At 43.6% G+C, this 14,954-nt stretch overlaps 1 protein-coding gene across 3 annotated transcripts in view; it reads left to right on the top strand.

The window, feature by feature from the left end:
• PRKCA (protein kinase C alpha) overlaps window positions 1-14,954 on the top strand; it is a 371,546-nt gene that overhangs the window by 295,742 nt on the left and 60,850 nt on the right. For all 3 annotated transcript variants that reach the window (XM_045526942.1, XM_045526943.1, XM_045526944.1), the window contains 3 exons: window positions 1,704-1,860; window positions 2,922-3,056; window positions 3,266-3,362. In XM_045526942.1, the coding sequence (XP_045382898.1) occupies window positions 1,704-1,860; window positions 2,922-3,056; window positions 3,266-3,362 (389 nt within the window). The remainder of the gene's footprint in view (window positions 1-1,703; window positions 1,861-2,921; window positions 3,057-3,265; window positions 3,363-14,954) is intronic.

Raw genomic sequence — 14,954 nt, 5'->3', positions numbered from 1 at the left:
GGTAGGCTGTTCCCCACTGCAATAAGAAATTGAAATTTGGACCCACTGTCTACTTCAGTGACATTTGGAGTGGATAACTCTTTTTATTTTCAACTTAAATGGAAGGATCTTTAGTAGGAGGTCTGCAGTTTTAAATTCCATCAAGATTTCAGCTCATCACCATTCAGAAGAGAGTGGCCTTAAATGACTCTGTGTGTGTTGGCTGTCGGGACTATAAATTGAATATGTAAAAGCCAGCCCCCGAGATAATCCTGCAACTAGCAGGAGGCAACTCAGGAACTTTTGGTGACTTTGATAAGGCTCTTCATTGGCTTATCTGGGATGTGACCTTCCGCAGCCTCCCATGTTTAGACATTCCAGGGTATTTTCTGCCTTTTAAAAAGCATCTCATTTTTCATTCTGGTGTTTAATCAGAGAGAAACCCTTGGCTGCTTTCCATTCCTCATGGGAGAGCTCCATTTTTATGCTCAAATTTTTCAGCTTTTGGGTTGCAGTTTTAGGAGGCTAGACCTTCTGCATTGCATTAAAACCTTCCACATGAGTTTGGTGAATTCTCAAAAGTGAATTCTAAAGTGAAGATTCTGAGTTGTTAGTAATTTTGAAGTGGGGCCTGAGACTCTGCATGTCTCATGAGCTCCCAAGTGATGTAAATGCTGCCGGTCCACAGACCCACACGTTGGTTAGCAGGTCTGAGCTCCACTGTATACACCAATGGCTCTTGCCCCTGCTGTACAATGGAACCACCTGGGGAGGTTTTAAAAATGAGTACTCAAGCCCATCCCTTGGATATCCTAATTTATTTATTTATTTATTTATTTTTGAGACAGAGTCTCACTCTGTTGCCCGGGCTAGAGTGAGTTCCGTGGCATCAGCCTAGCTCACAGCAACCTCAAACTCCTGGGCTTAAGCGATCCTCCTGCCTCAGCCTCCCGAGTAGCTGGGACTACAGGCATGCGCCACCATGCCCGGGTAATTTTTTCTATATATATTTTTTTAGTTGGCCAGATAATTTCTTTCTATTTTTAGTAGAGACAGGGTCTCACTCTTGCTCAGGCTGGTCTCGAACTCCTGACCTCGAGCGATCCACCCGCCTCGGCCTCCCAGAGTGCTAGGATTACAGGCGTGAGCCACCACGCCCGGCCTGGATATCCTAATTTAATTCTGGGCTTTGGAATGTTTAACCCCTCTCCAACCCAAGTGATTCCAATACACAGTCAGGGCTGGAAACCACCGGCCTTTACAAAGAAAAGAGATAACACCTTCTGGAAGCTCAAGTGCATGTGTGGTGCCATGGACCGGGTCAGGCTGTTGCTTAGCTGGGGGGCGAGGGCACCGTTTCTCCTGGACAGCTGCAAAGGTCCCCTGGGACTCATGTTAAAATTCGGATTCTGCCTCAGCAGGTTTGGGTGGGCCCAGGTTTCTGCATTGCTAATAGGTGCCTGAGTGTTGCCGATGCTGCCTGTGCAGGCTGGTGCTGAGTCCCAAGGCTTGCCCACAAGGGCCACACGATGCCCGTTTCCTCCGTCAGCGGTGGCGGCCGGTCACTTTTCTCAGGTTGAGCAACAGAGGCTTTTGGTTCTCACTTTCTCTCCCCTTAAACACCACCCTGACGTCTCCTTCATTCAGCTTGGTCTTGACACGGGACCCTGGGCAACATAGATCAGTTCTCCTGTTTTAATGTTTTCTTCTTTCTCTCTTCACAGTACGAGATGCAAAAAATCTCATCCCTATGGATCCAAATGGGCTTTCAGATCCCTACGTGAAGCTGAAACTTATCCCTGATCCCAAGAACGAAAGCAAACAAAAAACCAAAACCATCCGCTCCACGCTGAACCCCCAGTGGAACGAGTCCTTTACGTTGTAAGTGGTTTCTTCTCCACCAGACTTTGTTCTGCACACCATAGAATTGCCCACCTCATTATTAGGGATCATGAGGTGGGTTCGTTTTAAATGTCTTTAAACATGTCTTCATTCCTAAGATCTTCTCAGGCTGTGTTAGGGAGGCAGCTGCCATCACCTCTGTTTGATGGATGGTAATTCTGTTTACCAAGAGTTGCATAACACAGGCCCCAAATTTTATTATCATTACCTACTTTGTATAAAAAATGCCATTTAACGTATTAAAGATAATAGAAAAACGTATGAGAGGTGTCCACCTTTTGATGAATTTAGGTTCTTTTGAGAGTTAGGGGCGGGCATAAGGCAAGAATTTAAATAATTTTTAGAACACAGAAGAAGGGAGTAATATAGAAGGTGTTACTGCCACGAAAATGGGACGATCATTCTTATCTTCAAGCAAGGAGGACTTCCTAGAGGAGGTGACATTTAAAGTGGGCCCTGAAGGGTTGCCGGGATTTCAGAGGTAGAGATGGTAGAAGGGGAAGAAGGCGGAGGGAATGGGAAGAGAGAATAAGTAAGTCAGGAGTGAGAAAGCACTGAGTGCAGCTAAACAAAAGCAAGAGGTCCTCTCTGTGACTGGTACACGGGAAGCAGGTGTTTTGCAGACAGCCAGAAAGGTAGCTCTCTATCGTAGAGGGGCCAGCAGGCTTTGTTCTGTGAAGGGCTAGATAGTACACAGTTTAGAGTTTGTAAGTCATACAGTCTCCGTTGCACCTACACAACACAAACATTCTACTGCCACAGCAGCCACAGACAACATGGAAACAAATGGTCATGGCTGTGTTCTAATACGACTTTATTTATAAAAATACTCAGTTGGCTCGATTTGGCCTGTGGGTCATGTTTTGCTTAACCCGTGTTGTAGAGCTTTGGTGGCCAGTGTAAGGGGTTGGTATTTTATTGGCACAGGAAGAGAATTGAGTCTGTTATCTCTCTATCTCAGGCTCCGATCGTGAGCAAGTGGTGTCTCCCAAGAAACCATGATCAAGATAACCTAGCGTTTATGTGTGTGTGTTTTGTAGCAAATTAAAACCTTCAGACAAAGACCGACGACTCTCTGTAGAAATCTGGGACTGGGATCGAACAACAAGAAATGACTTCATGGGATCCCTTTCCTTTGGCGTTTCGGAGCTAATGAAGATGCCAGCCAGTGGATGGTAAGGAAGCCCCTGAGGCTGAGTATGTCTCAAAGCATTAGACGATTCCTCTGAAATGTTAGTTGAATGTCTAGTTATCTGGCTGTAGTCTCTCTGTAGGATGCATTTCATGAAACAGCTTGACTAGGGGCTGAAGGAGAAGCGTAGCTGAACTCGCTGTGGTGCAAACACAGTGCCCTAACTCTGCTTCTCTCCCGTGTGTTTGAAAGGTACAAGTTGCTTAACCAAGAAGAAGGTGAGTACTACAATGTGCCCATTCCGGAAGGGGACGAAGAAGGAAACATGGAGCTCAGGCAGAAATTCGAGGTGAGGATACCAACAAAATTACTGGAAACACCTTTTCTTTACAAAGCATAACTTTAGGAAGGGCCAAATTTTTGTGGTCACATCATTGAAGGCAAAAAGTAATTTAAATGTTAATCTTTTTTTCTCTGTCTTAAAACATAAATGTTGTGTGATCGCTTCCCTTTGCAAGCTGTTGACATTCTGTGTCTATTATCATTTAAAAAATGGAAATTGGAGGCATCCCAGAGGTGAAAGCATGGTTGGTTTCTGCATAAGAACTCGGTTTGCATGTCACTGGAGGGACAAGGAAGGTTCTAAGAGACAGGTCTCAGGAAGAAGAGCTTGCGCTCTTCCGAAAAGGGGGAAGTCACTTGGCCTTTTCTCCGGAGTCCCTGTGTGGTTAGGCTATCGTGCCGGCATCTGAGACATTTCCCCCCTTACGGAAAGCACAGCGTTCCTAATTTTGTTCTGAGAGACCGACTTAAACAAAAATATTCCTCTGTGTTTTAGATTCCTATTTTTGTTCCAGATGTTTAGAGAAGGCCACCTCCTGCTGTGGTTCCTAGCTGGCATCTGTGTGCGTCTCTGCCCCGGGTTCACTGGTTGTCTTCCTCCCTCCCTCTTCTCCCTCTCTCTTTTCCTCTCCTCTCTGCCCCTTCTCCTCTTGACTCACCAGACAGCTCAGCTGCTAATGACATTCTTTCCTCTAAGCACCTGCCTTTTGTTCCAAGTCACAACTTTTTGATGTTTCCTATTTCTGAAACACCCTGCATTTTGGCTGCCCAGGGGATTCCTATACTGGCCTCGTCATCCGTGTGACAGGTTAATTCCTTTTTGAATCTTTCTCTTCTTCAGACTAGAGTTCCCTAAAAGTTCCCCACCCTAAAAAAGTACACATGTGTATATAGACACTGAACTATTACTAAAATGTTGACACTAATGGGCTGCTGATCTTGTTTTTCTTCTTCTATTGTTCCCAAAGAAACATAGAGGTCAGATCTAGATAGAATGAATTCCAAAGGATGTGAAATATAAAATTATTCAAATTACTTTTTTGTACTGCTGTTTGGTTCAAGTCAATGTTGGTGGCAAATACTTAACGGCAGGGGCCATAAATCTGCATGCCCCTGGGGGCACAAATGAGTGAAATGAGTCACAGGTAATATAAATACATGGCAGCAGGCCTCAGGGTCAATGAGCAATAGGGAGCAGTGGGGCCTGGGGCGAGCTGGTGAACTCGAGCTCTGTCTGAAGGTGGCAGCTGCTGCTAGTCAGCGCCAGTTGATTATTGCCCTGCACAAATGCAGGCTCTCGCTGCCAGGTCTTCATTCTTCAAGAGAAGCCAAAAATCCAGGTTTCACATGGCACATTCTGATTTCTCTTAATGTTGGCAAAGTTCTAAGGTTAAAACTTAGAACCCTCTGTAGGACAAACACACTTCTACTGTTTTAGACACAGGTAGGATTCAACCAGTAAGAACCAGCTTGCAGTCTCTGCTCTTAAAAAATAAAGGAGTAAGCCAGGTGTGATAGTGCACACCGGTAGTCCCAGCTACCTCGCAGGCCAAGGTGGGAGGATTACTTGAACCCAGGAGTTCAAGACTAGCCTGAGCAACATAGCAAGAATCCATCTGTTTAAAAGGAAAAAAAAAAAAAGAAAACAATACACACACACACATACATATATGCATATACATAAGAGAAAAAATTATCCCTAATTATGTATTATAGTAATAACTGTCTCTCTCTATATATGTGTTTACATTGAGAAGAAAGGTTCTTTCCAAAGAGGCCTTACCACATTTAGAGGGATTCAGGTACAAAGAGGACAGTCAGGGTTTGGCTGGGTTCAGTCTCCATGCCAGGCGCAGCTCTTGTTCTATTTGTTTTGTTTTCCTTGACTTGCGGGTCTGCGCCTTCCACCCCGCCCTGCCGCGCGGCCGCGGACCGGGGACACTGCGCAGGAAAGGCTTTCCCGAGGCCCGTCCCGGTGTCCCACGGCCTCTGTGGCGGGTGGATCCCTCGAGAGAGAGTTTCAGGACGCTGAGTGCCAGCGTCACTCTGCTGTTTCAGGCAAGGGAGACCTGAGGGGCTCGAACGAACCCGGTTCACTGACTTCCGTGCCGTGGTGCAGGTCACCGGCGGTCACTGGGTCGGGAGCGGCGGTGCGGGGCGTCGCGACCGTGTCACTGGCTGGCGGTGGTCTGAGGCTTAGCTTTGCTCATGGAGAGATACCCACTTTTTGTGCTTCATTTCTATGGCTTCCTGGTGAGTAAACTTCCTGTTTTTCTGGGCAGTGAGTCCAGCTTTTTATAAAGGTCAGAGTTCTAAACATTAAAAAAAAAAAAAAAAAACAAAATCCCCAGGCCCAGAGGGCTTGAGCAGATGAAGCGTTTCCCTCCGGAGGCCGGTTCGAGGCCGTGCCTGCACGTGCGCGCTGCTGGCTACTGCTCTCCCACCCGGGAGGGCGGGGACTTTGCAGGGACAGCAGCCCAAGGCCATGCAGCTTCAGAGGGGAACGGGGACAAGCCTTGGCTCTCCAGCGCACCAAGGTCCATGCTCGGAGCACCTGCGTGAGCTATCGTCCAGCATTTTCTTTAAACATCTTTCAGCTTGTGTTTCCTGGATGTTACTCAGTTTACATTAGTTCATTTACTTAGAGCATTTAAAAAACACAACTGCAAGAGACTGGGCAGAAAGCCCCTAGAGGGATGGTATCCAAAAGATGCTGAGGATTTATGATACCTGCCGTGCTGCATTGTTAATGGAATATGCAAGTCTGATTTCAGGCAGGGGCTCGAGCACATAATGGTTTTTCTGTTGAGGTCTGTAAATGTGAGAGTGACAATACTTCCCCAGCGCCAGGCTGCTGGGAAGGGAGGCACCAGGGCAGAAGTCTGGTGTCTGCATCTGAGGAGTTCTGGGTGGCGGCCAGCCTTTGCACCCAGGGTGTCTGTCAGTTGGTGTCAGGTGCACTTTGGGGAACTTTCTTTCACGCTCCACCCCATTCCCTCCCTCTCGGTCCCAGCAGGACTGATCCCAGCGTCCACAGGTGCCCCTCTGGGGATCCTTCCTCTCCATGTAATTGCCACTCTGACTCGCTTCCTGTCACCTTAGTCCTTTCTTCCCCACCTACCCCTTTGTAGGTACTTTCCCACCCTTGGGAAACAGCTTGAGTCAACTGAGCAAGATTTTTTTCTTAAGTTCAATGATGAATCCTTATCGGATGAAGCACAACATGAAGCTTCATCCTTTTAGGAACAGGCATCACTGCGTGGCGTCTATCAAGGTGTTCTTTCCACATCTGTTTTCTAGAAAGAGTTAATTAAACGTGGTTTTCAAATCCTTCCCCAGAAATCAAGTCACTCAGTCTGATGAAAGCAAAAATCAGAACAAATGGGCATTTACAACTCTGCCACTGCATCGGAATTCATCTGATGATTACGTGGAAAGTTTTTCAAATTTAAATTGTGAGATCTAGAATCTTGGCAAACGGAATGATCAGTGAGTGAAGCTCTTAGGAGCCAAGGAAGATTCCAGGGTGCTTGGAAATGACATTCCTCTCTAATACAGGTCTTCCTAGGTCAGTCCTTCTTCCTAAAAGACAAAACAAACCAGAACCTTGACGGTGATATTCATGGACAGTGTGTCTGTGGGCCTTTAATCTGTCCCGTGTTTGTCTTCAAATTAATCACACATGTTCCCTGATTTGCAAACATAAAAGTACATGTTTTTTTCATTCGGTCAGTGGGTAAGGTGCCAGCAGTGAGCAAAGCAGGCTGCCCCTGCTTTCTGTGGAGTTTCTGTTGTGTCCCTGGGGCCCTGTTCAGACCTCCTTGGGAGTGCAGCAGGGAGCTTGTTGAGAAAGGAGCGCACCAAACCCCCTGTGCTGTGCAGCGGGTCCTTGGGTCTCCCGTCGCTACTGGGGAAGACTGGGATTCTCTCTCTTCCACTTTTGGGCTCTGCTCCCTCTGTTGAGGCTCCATGGCCAGAGCTGGGACAAGGTCCACTGGTCCTTAGGTCTGGAGGGTGGTTTAGCGCTGACTCCACAAACCTCTGTGAATGGTCAGAGAATTAATATTTTAGGCTTTACAGGCTGTGCGGTGTCTGTTGTAGTAACTCAACTCTGCACTGTAGCACGGAGCAGCCGCAGATGGTGCACACACGAACAAGCCTGGTGTGCTCCGGTAAAATGTTATTTACAAAACAAACAGCAGGTCAGATTTGGCCCATGGGCCACAGTTTGCCAACTTCTAGAACCAAATCCTGGTTTTGTCACTTGTTAGCCATGTGACCTCTCTGTGCCTTAGTGTCCTTAACTGTAAATGGGTATAATAGCAGGATTTACTCAGTAGCATTGTTTTAAAGATTAAGTGGCCAATAGAAAAGTCTCCAAAAGATACTAACTATATAAATGTTAGCTTATAGTCACCATCATTATCAAATATTTTATTGTGAAAACTGGGTTATAGAGGGCACTTTTTTTTTTTAAACCTCTGAAGTTTCTCTGAAAAAGAATGAATTTTCATGCTAAAATCATGGTCCGAGTAGTGGGCATGTTCTGTGTCCTGTAGTCCAGCCGTCGTATGAAATAGAGGCATATTGGTGAGGACCTTGTCACCATTGATAACTTTGTTTTTATGGGAAATTATATCCTGATTTACATTGAGATGGATTTCTGGAATGTAGGGTTTCTGTGATTGGGGACTTTGTGTGTCCGGGAACTTATCAGATAATCTCTGAGCAAAACCAGCCTATCAGTGGTTGTCAGTTAATATAATCCCACACTGAGAATTCGGCTTGCACTGACACTTCTCGATTCAATGGTTTGGTTTAGAGTCCCAGTTTAAAACTCAAAAGTGAGCACATTCGGATGTTTGATATAAACCACACCAAGAGTAAACACAAGTATAATCATGATGATAGTAGGCACTGATAATTCATTAGAGAAATTATTAGGTTAACAACAGAGATGTCACAGTTGATTTTTTACTGATTCCATTCACATGGAAGTCCAGTACTTTTGGTGGTGCAATGTTGCCATTTTGGTCTTTTATAAAATCTGGGATCTGAATCATTCACATTTTGAGTTATGCCCAGGGAGTTACATGCTACATTCAACTTTGCAGTTGGAGGGGAAACAAAGATACCCCCTTAACCATTTCTTTCCCTCTTTTAAGCCAGTTCCAGAGGTTCTTATTGTCATTCGTTGTTTCGTTTCCATGGTTATTAGTGCACTTGAGCATTTTTATATTGTGTTTATCAGGCAGTTGATTCTTCCCCTCAGCCCACTTGGGCCACATCTACCTCCAAGCTGGAGTTATCCTAGAATCGAAAAAATAGAAGGAGAGACGGGGGAAGGGGCAAAGGTGAGGTGAGGTGAGTCTGGGCAGTCTCTCGCCTTCCTGTAGAGCCAGCACTTCCCTCTTCTGCCCACCCTCCTCTTCCTGCAGTACAGAGCCTTTCTCCTGAGGCCTGGCCCCTCTACCCTGGGCGGTTTGCTCCCGCCACGACCTCCTTCCCCAGTCCTGCTGCCTGGCGAGAAATCAAGCCAGAAGGGCACATCACCATAGTCACGCACCTGGCCCCCTCGTGCCACGAGCACGTCAGGACAGGTGGCGAAGACCACTTTGTCCCTTCTCCACATTTCATATTTCAGAATTTAACAAAATAAAACCTAAATTTTCTCATTTTGCTTTAGTGTCATAATTACTACTTCTGATTTATAGTTTGATGGCTTTTAGCTGCAAATGGACTTTAAACGAGCTCATTTCTACCTATGAGTTTCTTATTGATTGACTCCAATGTTGTTAACAGTTAATTGAGATTCTGATATAAAAAGGTCAAGCAGCTTTCCTGAAATGAGACTTCCCCACTCTGTTCTGTCCAGTCGTCCAGGCTTCTCATTTGTTTTCATCATTTAAAAAATAGAGGCCAGGCGCGGTGGCTGACGCGCTTTGGGAGGCTGAGGTGGGGGGACTGCTTGAGCCTGTCGGCTTAAGACAACCTGGGCAACATAGCAAGACCCTGTCTCTACAAAAAATTTTTAAAAAATTAGCCGGGCATGGTGGTGCATGCCTGTAGTCCCAGCTACTCGGGAGGCTGAGGCAGGAGGATCGCTTGAGCCCAGGAGTTTGAGGTTGCTGTGAGCTATGATTGAGACATCGCACTCCAGCCTAGGCAACACAATGAGATCCTGTCTCAAAAAAAAAAAAAAAAAAAGCAAAATAAGAAGCTAAGAGAACCTTCATCTCTTTCTCTTTTTACTGTAACCTTGACTTTTGCTGCTCCCCATTGCTCCACTTCAGAGTAAGTTAAAATCTAATATCAAGAAAAAAAAAAGTCATAGCCAGACAGACATATCCATAGCAGAGAAAGACAGGTGAGAGGCAGCACGCTTTGGGGTTTGTCTGCAGTGGGGTGTTTCTGTTGAGAATATAATGAAACATGATGTCCCATTAGAAAGCTGACAGATGATATATCAGAAGTAACTCTTTAGAGTATCAGGACCCAAGAAAACAAGATAAATGTATTTAAATTGCAGTAGCGCTTGAAACTCGTATGAGCTCTCTAAAGGGAAATAAAGTTCTTATAAAGAGAGGAATTTACGATTAAGTGTGAAATAAGGCAGCTGCTCTTGACGTGCGTTTGAGCACCCCCTCCCATCCTGCCCTTCCTGGGGAGCGAGAGCAGGAGGCTGACCGGGCGGCGACAGTGGTGGCTACACGGCAAGCAGTTTCTGTGCTGAGTGCGGTGTATGACTTTGATGTGAGAAGTGGTGTTGCATAGTGGTTAGAGGCCCCAGCCCTGGAGCCGGACGGCTGGAGTCTGAATCCTGCCCCTTCTGTGTCCCAGTTGGACCTGGGGCAACTTACTCGATGTTTCAGCGTGGTATTCTGGAAAGAATACACAATTTAAAATAGCCAGCCATAGTTTCACACTTCCTAGCTGGTGACCCTTGGATAAGTTCCTTAAGCCCTCTGGCCTTTGGTTTCCTTGTTTATGGAGTGGGGATTCTGTGAGGGGGTTACATCAATCCATTTGTATAAGCTGCTTAGACTCTAGTACCTGATACAGAGAAAAGTGCTCGATAAATATTAGCTGTGACTGTTTTTTCACTTGTATCATAGTTAATTATATGAAATAGACAATATTTACATTTAGTGTCAACTAAATTATGAAATTTTATGAATGAATGAATGATGAATTATATTTTAATTATGAAAAGTTATTTATATGTGCAGATGAGGGGCTATGGAGAGGCAGAAGCATTCTCAGATCCCTGTTTTAAGCATTAGAAATTGTTGTCAAGGAATCATTCCTGAGAATGGACCAGTGGATTGGTTGTCCCAACATGTATATCTTTCTGCAGCCCGAAGGCTAACTCTAATTCTTCTGTCTTGATGATGTTTTCAGCAGACGGGCTTCCCAATCTTTCTCTGCTTTGACCTACTTTTTCATGTCACCTAGCACACAGCTAACATCATACTGAAGCTGAAAGTTCTTCCTCTCAGATCAGGAACAAGCAAAGGATGCCCACTCTCACCATTCTGTTCAATGTAGTACTGGAAGTTCTACCAGAGCAACTAAGCAAGAAAAGAAAATAAGAGGCAACCAAATCAGAAAGGAAGAAGTAAAACTATCTGCAGATGACATGGTCTTGTATATAGAAGGCCCTAAACACTCTACCAAAGAACTATTAAAACTAATCAATGAATTCAGAAAGTTGCAGGCTACAAAATCAGAATATAAAACTCAGTTGTGCTTCTGTATGCTAAAAACAAACTATCCAAAAGAGAAATTAAGAAAACAATTCCATTGACAATAGCATCAAAAAGAATAAAATACTTAGGAATAAATTTAACCACGGTGGTGAAAGTTTTGTACACTGAAAAGGTACAGAAAAATACAATATAAAAGGTTAAAAGTGGTACAATTACCTAAGGCACTTAGCTTTCAGGACCAGAAGTTGCCCTGGATGAGTCAGTGAGTGGTGAGTGAATGTGAAGGCCTAGGACATTACTGTACGCCACTGTAGACTATAAACAGTGCACATTTAGGTACACTAAATTTATTTAAGAATTTTTTCTTTCTTCAGTAATAAGTTAACCTTGGCTTACGGTAACTTTTATTTTTTAAAACTTTTTGACTCTTGTAAAAACACTTAAAACACAGAAACACAAACATATTGTACAAAAGTATTTTCTTTATATCCTTATTCTGTAAACCTTTTTATATTTTTAAAATTTTTGATTTAGTTTTTAAATCTTTGGTTAGAAACTGAGACACAAACACCCATTAGCCTAGGCCCATATAAGATCAGGATCATCAGTAATCACCGTCTTCCACCTCCACATCCTGTCCCACTGGAAGGTGTTCAGGGGCAGTAACATGCATGGAGCTGTCGTCTCCTATAGTAACAGTGCCGCCTTCTGGATACCTCAGGAAGGGACCTGCCTGAGGCTGTTGTACGTTAACTGTTTTGTTTTTGTTTTTGTTTTTGTTTTTGTTTTGAGACAGAGTCTTGGTCTGTTGCCTGGGCTAGAGTGCTGTGATATCATCACAGCCCACTGCAACCTCAAACTTCTGGGCTCAAGTGATTCTCCTGCCACCTGAGTAGCTGGGACCATGCCCGGCTAATTTTTCTATTTTTTGTAGAGATGGGATCCTGCTCAGGCTGGTCTGAAACTTTTGGCCTCAAGTAATCCTCCCGCCTCAGCCTCCCAGAGTGCTAGGATTACAGGTGTGAGCCACTGTAACTTTTTTTTTTTTTAAAGTAGAAGGAGTTACACCTAAAATAATAATAAAAAGTGTAGTATAGTAAATCCATAAGCCAGCAACAGTCATTTTTATCATCATTATCAAGTAGTATGTACTATACATAATTGTATGTGCTGTATTTTTATACACCTGGCAGTGCAGTGGGCTGTTTCCACTGACATCTTCACAAACACTGAGTAGTGCATCGAGTTACAACATTACAGTGGCTGTGACTCACTGCATGATAGGAATTTTTAAACTCCTTTAAAGTCTTTTGGGACCACTGTCTTATATGCAGTCTGTGGTTGACCAAAACGTCATTGTGGGGTGCATGACCTGTATAAAATCTTTATCTGCATTTATGGTCTTGGGGAAGTTAAAAAACAGGAAGAGATTAAGTTCAGAACTGGACTTGAATTTAAATTCCCTGCTGTTAATGCCACTGCTATTGATTTAGTTTAAACACATTATCTGTCCTAAAAATTAGTGTTCTTGTTTTGAAATGTATCTGCAACACTTTGTTTGAATTCAATTTGTATCTTTAGGTACAAATTAGTTTTAGAGTTAAGTTGGTATATTGGTAAATTTATTAAGGCTTACAGTTTTCTGTTCATACATATTCTACTATATAATAAAACATGTTAATCCAGAGAGGGGAAAAAAAATTAAAGGTAGCTTAACAATGGCTTATGTCAAAAACAGACCCCCTGGTAACATTTGGATTACTTGAGTCTCATGCAGAAAAATACAGTATGTGTGTCTTCACAGTTTTTGTATCTGTGACCGTTGATAACCATACCAGGGTCTAAACCAAAAGAAGTCAAAATAAAATTGATAATCATGCATGAGTTGTTTTGTGGAAATTGTGATATAGGTTCAAACACTACAAGAAGTATCATCACCCTGGATTATTCAGATGGCCTTCAGATGGCATGTAAGTCTGTTTTTATTTATTCAAGGGAAATGTTTTGAGCTTATCCCTCTTACTAATTAACAAATTAATGTGATTCAATTAAACTATAGTTAAGGTACTTAGAGTAGATGAGTCTCTGTTACTAGATTTTATATGGAAAGAACAAGCATTTTTCTCTTTACTATTGTCAGAATTGAATTTTCATCTATTGTCTTTGAAGACTTTACCTAATTCAGAATGTTCTTTTCCAGATAGGGGGAAAAATAGTTCATTAGAGACCCTCAGACAAATTGTAGCTATTTGTTGATCTGATCAGCCCTGCCACTGTTGCCATGGAAACCAGAGTATTTTTCAGATGACCTTTTAGACACAAAACAGAAAATCTATGTGCCCCACTATGGACTTTGCTTTTTTGTCCCTAAATAGCTTACTTAATTACTTTCTGAACTGTGTGATGTTGGGGGGGGGAAATCTATAAAATGCACATCAGTTGAAAGATATTTTAATGTCTGTACTTAAGCTTTGTGTTAGAAGCAAAGTCTTGAACTGGAATAGGACAAGGTTGAGTGGTGGAAATCATTTTCACACATTCATTAGATCATGGTCAGCAGAGGTTAACACTGCCACTCAACTCACAAACCCAAAGAGAAAAAAAGCAAGAAAGCCTCTGAAAGCAACAGCACAGCATTTCTGATCCATCTGTAAGGGAGGGTGAATGCTTTTATATTATAGCATTGGCAACGTGTTTGCAGTTTATCTTGGAGAAATAATTTTGTTGGGAAACCAAAAAAAGATTGTACATTCTGGTTGTCTGTTCCGTCCTAATGAATTCCTGAAACAACATAAAAAGGCCTTGTATTTATAGTTACAGGGGTGGCCTTGTGGGTAGATCTTGCTGTTTGAAGAAATATTAGTTAATATTAAGCAAGGCTAATATTAAATGTTAGAAGCAGCCATTCATGTGTACCCAGGCCCTGGTATCCACATGGATTAGCAGATACCAAGGATGGTTCCTTCTATTTACAGGAGTTGGAGGAAGGGAAGACAGAGCCAGTGTCCATTGGCACTAACACAAACACAGCAGCTAAGCATTGACACAGGTCTTTATGGCTCTATCTGGGCACCTAAAAGGAAGCTAAAGCCCCCTAAAATTAAAAAATAAAACCTAGAGGCCTGATGTGGTGGCTCATGCTTATAATCCTAGCACTTTGGGAGGCCAGGAGTTTGAGACCAGCCTGAGCAAGAGCGAGACCCCGTTCCTACAAAAAAAGAAAAGAAAAGAAAGAAAGAAAGAAAATTTAGCCAGGTGTGGTAGTGCACACCTGTAGTCCCAGCTACTTGGGAGGCTGAAGTAGGAGGATCACTGGAGCCCAGGAGTTTGACGTTGCGGTGGGCTATGACGACGCCACTGCACTCTAGCCCAGCAAACACTGGGACTCTGTCTCAGAAAAAAAAATAATAAACCTAGAATAAGAGTGACACCGCACTCTGTTTTTGCTGTTTTTTCCAAAAAACATGTCCCACAAAGAACTACAATTGGGAGTCCCTAGAGAGGTCAGTCCCAAGGATTCTGAACCCCCCGGCTATCCTGAAAGAGGAAGTGGTGACCCCTCCGAGCTCTGGATCCTTGCAACTCCCGAGTAAGGGAGCCGACTGAAAACAGCATGTCAGAGCTCAGCCTGCCCTTTGAATGAGAACCTGCATTTTAACAAGATCCCCAGGTGATTCCTGTGCCCATGAAAGTTTCAGAAATGCTGGTCAAATAGATGAAACGCATCGACTAATGAGTAAATAAATGCAGAATCCCTAGTGGTCATGAAGATAGTTGAGAAATAGACGCCATCATCCCCAGTATCCGTATTAAATAGTTCGGGGATCAGTGAATTACAACCCACACCCAACCACCTGCTTTTGTATGAGCCAAGGGTGGTTTTAATATTT

The sequence above is a fragment of the Lemur catta genome, chromosome 15 (assembly GCF_020740605.2).
Source record: "Lemur catta isolate mLemCat1 chromosome 15, mLemCat1.pri, whole genome shotgun sequence".
In the NCBI taxonomy this organism is placed as follows: domain Eukaryota; kingdom Metazoa; phylum Chordata; class Mammalia; order Primates; family Lemuridae; genus Lemur; species Lemur catta.
This window is presented reverse-complemented; position numbering and strand designations above follow the sequence as displayed.